Source organism: Malaclemys terrapin, chromosome 5 (assembly GCF_027887155.1).
Source record: "Malaclemys terrapin pileata isolate rMalTer1 chromosome 5, rMalTer1.hap1, whole genome shotgun sequence".
NCBI lineage: Eukaryota > Metazoa > Chordata > Testudines > Emydidae > Malaclemys > Malaclemys terrapin.
Window position 1 is genome coordinate 29220812 of NC_071509.1, and position 5087 is coordinate 29225898.

At 54.8% G+C, this 5087-nt stretch overlaps 1 protein-coding gene across 1 annotated transcript; it reads right to left on the minus strand.

Moving 5' to 3' along the window:
• Positions 1-531: 531 nt before the first annotated feature.
• NKX3-2 (NK3 homeobox 2) lies at positions 532-4580 on the minus strand. Its single transcript, XM_054030623.1, has 2 exons — positions 3787-4580; positions 532-1894 (listed from the first exon to the last, which is right to left on the minus strand). Exons 1-2 carry the CDS (start codon positions 4244-4246, stop codon positions 1419-1421), a joined length of 936 nt encoding a protein of 311 aa, XP_053886598.1. The 5' UTR covers positions 4247-4580; the 3' UTR covers positions 532-1418.
• Between the last annotated feature and the right edge of the window lie 507 nt (positions 4581-5087).

Consider the following 5087-nt stretch of genomic DNA (forward strand, 5'->3'; position numbering starts at 1 on the left):
CCTTTCTGAAGCGAAGTGTACACTGCACTTTAAGAGTGTACTGTATAAAGTAAAATTGTACTCGTCCAATCAAATACTTCGGAATTCATCTTTTTAGCCTATAATTATAGCGAGTATTCTGACTTCACTGCATCCTAAATGTAATTTAACTAGACAGAGTACAAAATATCCAACCTCTTTCTCAGAAGGAAAAGACCTATTACTGTTCTGAATATATTTGATCAAATATATGTCAATACCTCTAACAACAATGGTCCGCAGATTCACCCAAAATGTATTGATCTAAATCGTCTTCCGCTAGGGAAATGAAACAATAAGTGACAATAAGATAGTACTGCCAGTGTAGGAGAGGAGAGGAGAGACTTTCTAAACGAAAAATATCTGTGCCGATTTAGAATTCTATGCAAAACGTAGAAAGGACACAATGGACATAACTATGTGTTAAACTAAAGTTTATAAATTAAAAAAGTACAGCGGATAGCTTACAAACATTCACAATTCATTTAAAGTAAATAATCTAGTTGAGTGCACAGTGCCATTAAAGGAGGAAAAAGCCACGAATTACCTTGTAAGAAAGAGACTGTTACATTACTGAAGTAGATCACAAACCCCCAGGATAGGTTTGCTGACGAATTTAAAGAAAGAAAAAGAAAAGGCACTGAATGGTACTAATTTTCCCCATTACGTCCATTTTAAAAAAGCCTGACTAGAAATATTCACATTGAATATAAAAATAACATTAACTTTAGTACAACTGGAAAGTGCTAAAAACTCGTTACTTCTCCCTCCCCCAACCCCACCAAGGAAAGATCCGAGGGAGAAAAAAGAGATCTGGCTTTTTGATACAGGGCTCACCCTTTTGGGACACATCTGTCCTTTGCCATGGACCATGAAGAACAGGAATAACATGGGCAACAAGAGCACGGGGGATTTGAAAGAGGTTCCTTACATTCAGCACCATAAAAGGCACACACGGTTTGCAATAATTTGGAAGACCAAGGACTCCAACCAACAGAGAAAAATAATCTTCCTTTCAGTCCATGGGGGAGTCCTTGATCTCCTGTTCTGATCCGAGTTTCTTTTTCCTTTCTCTCACACCAGATTCGGGTCTCTATCAATCCGGAGCAACAATATCAGCAAAACAAAAACAAAGAAGCAAGTCTACACGGAATAGAGTGACATGGATACCATGAACTAGTCGTGCCGAATTACAAGAGTCCTCGGCTGGAAAGGGGGGGCGGGAGAGGAGTTTGCAAAAGTCACAACTTGGAAAGGAGGGGGAGGGGAAATTACCCAAATAACAATAATAATAAAAATTATCAAATAAAATAATAATAATAAATACTGTCCGGTGCATACAGTCCTGCAGCTGGGGCTCGGGGTTGCTTTGGATCTGAGAGGACTGGGGCTGGTCAGTGTCATTGAGTCCCCGCGGCTGCGGTGCAGGTGGACAGGGCCCACCCGGGCAGGCAGTAGTAGGGGTAGTAGTAGGAAGGCTGCAGGGAAAGCAGCGAGGGCGGCCTCAGCATCTCTCCCGGGTGATACTGTCTCTGATCGTCCCGCACCAGCACTTTCACCGCCACTTTCTTGGCGGCCGGGGCCGAGGCCAGCAGGTCCGCGGCCATCTGACGCCGCTTGGTCTTGTAGCGGCGGTTCTGGAACCAGATCTTCACCTGGGTCTCGGTGAGCTTGAGCGAGGCCGCCAGGTCGGCTCGCTCCGGGCCCGAGAGGTAGCGCTGGTGGTTGAAGCGCCGCTCCAGCTCGAAGACCTGCGCGTGGGAAAAGGCCGCCCGCGAGCGCTTCTTCCGCGGCTTGGGGGCCGCCTGCTCCTCCTCCCCGGCCAGCAGCTTCTCGCACTTGCTGCCTCCGTCCTCCTCCTCCGGCGGGCTGCGATCTGCGGGGGAGAGCAACAGCCGCGAGATCAGAGACAGGCCAGGCTGCGCCGGAGCAGGTCACCGACACAAACCCAGGGACAGTGGGGCGAAGGGAGATCGTCATCCCCCTGCAATGCGTCCTCCTAGGCACCGCTCAGAGGGCAGGCCTAGGCCCCCAGCAGGCCAGGTTCATGGGGAAGGTCACAGAAACCGAGCCAGGCACACCTCAGGGGTAGGCCGCATTGCACCCCTCCACCCCCAACCAGGCACACCTCAGGGGTAGGCCGCACTGCACCCACCCACCCCCACCCCAGCCAGGCACAGCTCAGGGCTAGGCCGCATTGCATCCCCTCCTTATGCAGGCATAGTTCAAGACTTTTGACTGCTTGCTTTATAGGTCTCATTTCATCCCCGCAGGGATGATGGTGGCAGGAGATGCAGCCAAGAAGAGGGCCACGCTGGGTTCCCCAGCGCAGGGGTGTCTTTGGGGACCACAACTCGCTCCAGCCGGGCCAGCTCAGGGAAGCGGTTATCCTAACATGTTCCCCAGCTGGGGGGTGCAGTGTATGTCCCTGCCCCACTCCGCCCTCGGGTGTCACGGGCTGGCCCCGCTCTTCCCACCATCACTGAGGCAGAGCTCTAGGGGCTTCTAGACATTTCACACACTTGGCTTTGCACAGGTCTCATTCATAAGCAACAAGTGCTTGCAGGGCAGCTAGTGATCAGTAATTAGGGATTATTAGTGGGATGGCTTTTATCTTTTGGGAGCACATCAGAGAGAGCAGCAAACGCTCTGAATCGCTGGGCAAGAGAAGTGACTGCTTGTGTTGAGCTTGCTTTCCCCTGTGGTTTTGCATTTCTCTCCTTTCATTGCACTGTTCTGCCTGTGTCATCTGGACTTGCCTGGCATCCGGGGGCAAGGGGATGGCTCCCTCCTTTGCCATCATTATTCTTTGTTGTCAATTGCCTGGCCCATCCTCTTTAAAAATAAATAAATTCCCGGGGAAAAAGGCGCCTCTGACCCAAGGCCTGTGGGAGTAAAAAGGCATCTAGAAGATATTTCACTTCTCACAAACCGCAGGGAGGCCTCCAGCCGCCAGCAGGGAGCGTGACCCCAAATGCAAGGCGCGGTGGGGTTCTATTTCCTTTAGCACAAAGTAAAATTTTGAGCCCCACATCGTTGCTATTAGCCCCGACCATAAGGACTCAAGGCTTAGGGGAATACATCTCACCAAAGAGTCCGCGGAATGTGTTCACTGCTCTTCTTCCCCCCACACTAGTTCTTTTCTTAGCAAAGTTATGGTCTTGGTAAACTTCTCACCATGTCCAGTCAGGTGACTTGTTGTCTGAACAGCACTTCCAGAATTCAAAGCTGGTGGCCGGTGGATGGTTATTGTGACTGATCTTTTTAGCTGTCCCATTCACACACAGGGTCTGTACCTCTCTATCACGGGCTTTCTCTGAGCCTTTCTGCCCCCCGCCCCCCAAATCTCTATTCTGATTCTCCTTCCTTGTGAGATGCCCCAGCTACAACCACTAGCCAGCGCCCGCCCTGGGAGAGCTCTGGAGAGACTGATTCTCCTTCGCCCTTGGGGACGGGAGGCATAAGGCACAAGAGGGCCTGGCAGCAATCACAGACCATGCCACACTAGGGCACGCTGGGCTCGGCCACCATCAGGAGCTGGAGACTGGAGGGCGCAAAGAGCTCTGGAGCAAGCATCAGGGTCCTGGGCATCTCTAGTTTCCGGGGCACACCGGGAAACGGGTGTCCAAGGTCTCAGAGGGCTGATCGCAAACCCCAGGGGACCGGGAGTCCCCGCTCTCTAAGGCATATGGAGCTCAGCCCCTCCCTCCCCCCAGGGCCCTCCTCGGCCCCATGGCCTCTCCACCGACTCTCCCCCCACAAGCGTACCTGAAACGCTGGCCGACATCTCGCTGTCACTGAGGCCGGGGGGCTCTTCCTCCTGATCCCTGGGCTGAGCCTCTCGCGCAGGCCGCCCCCGACCAGGGGCCTCTCTGGAGCGGGCGCTGTTGCCGGGCGGCCCCTGCTGCACCCCGGTGCCCTCCTCCTCCGAGCGCCTCTCGCCCTCGTGGTCATCGCTGAGCGCGGAGTCCGAATCCCAGCCCGCCGGGGCTCCCATCGTCCTCCCCGCCGCTGCCGGCGCAGCCCGGACGCAGGCCGGGGACAGCAGCAAAGCCTCTTCGGCTGCGCCCGCGTCCGCCCTCTCGCCGAACAGCCTCCAGCAGCAAGCGGGCGTGGTGGGGGTGGCCGGCGGCGGCCGCCCCGCCAAGTGCTGAGCGCGCTCCTCCTTCTTGTTGAGGATGGCCTGGATGGAGAAAGGCGTCAAGGCGTTACCGCTGCGGACAGCCATCTGCCCCGGGGCCGCCGCGGGGGGCGGGCTAGCGCGGGGAGCAGGGAAAGAGACACCGAAGCGAGAGCTGCCGCCGAAGCGCCCCGGTGCACCGGCGCCAGAGCCAGTCTCCGCCCGGATCCCGCTCCTTCAACTGGGAGACTTCATCGCCGCCCCCGGCTGCAGCCCCTGCTCCCAGGCTCGGCGAGAACGAGCAGCTGTAGGGAGCTGGGGACGCTTTAATACGCCGTTCCCATGCAGCCCTCCCATAAGAGCCTGGATGGCTGCCTGGCCTGGGGGCTGCTTCTGAGCCTCCCTCGCTCCTTCTCCCCTGCAGCAGCTGGGTCCCTCGCGGCGCTGGACTTTTTTCTGCCTCTCTCTGTTCCTTAGCTCTTTCCTTCTCCTTTTTCTCCCAGCCCCGGTGTCATTCCTCACCTATGAGTGACAGTCCCGACCCCGAGCCTTCCCATTGGGCAGCGCTCCGCGTAGGGTGGGAGTTGATTGGCGCGCCACAGCTGGAAGCTGTTGATCTTCGGACAGAACTGGGCGAGTAGAAGGGAGTCGGACGTGGGCTAGTTAACCCCTTCCTCTCTGGGGTGGGGGCTGCATGGCCATGTCACGGACGCCCTTCAAGCCTGGAGCGATCTATCCCCTACGAATAGATCTTCTGTGCCCTAACCCAAGGGGTTTACAGAAATATATTAGCCCTTCAACTTTTCATTCTAAACGCGTGATGGTTCAAAGGATTGCCACGATCCTCTTACTTTCTATATTATGGTTTAACCCACCCCAAACAAATGCTTCCGTTCCTTGTGAAAAACCATGTACTTAATCCGAATCATTAGCTCTCAGAGTTTCGGGG

Bases quoted from the DNA above. Each gene is read 5' to 3' on its own strand.
- NKX3-2 (XM_054030623.1), bottom strand. From the start codon at position 4,246: ATGGCTGTCCGCAGCGGTAACGCCTTGACGCCTTTCTCCATCCAGGCC. The intron at 1,895-3,786 runs GTACGCTTGTGG...TCTCCCCCGCAG, and splicing joins GATGTCGGCCAGCGTTTCAG to ATCGCAGCCCGCCGGAGGAG.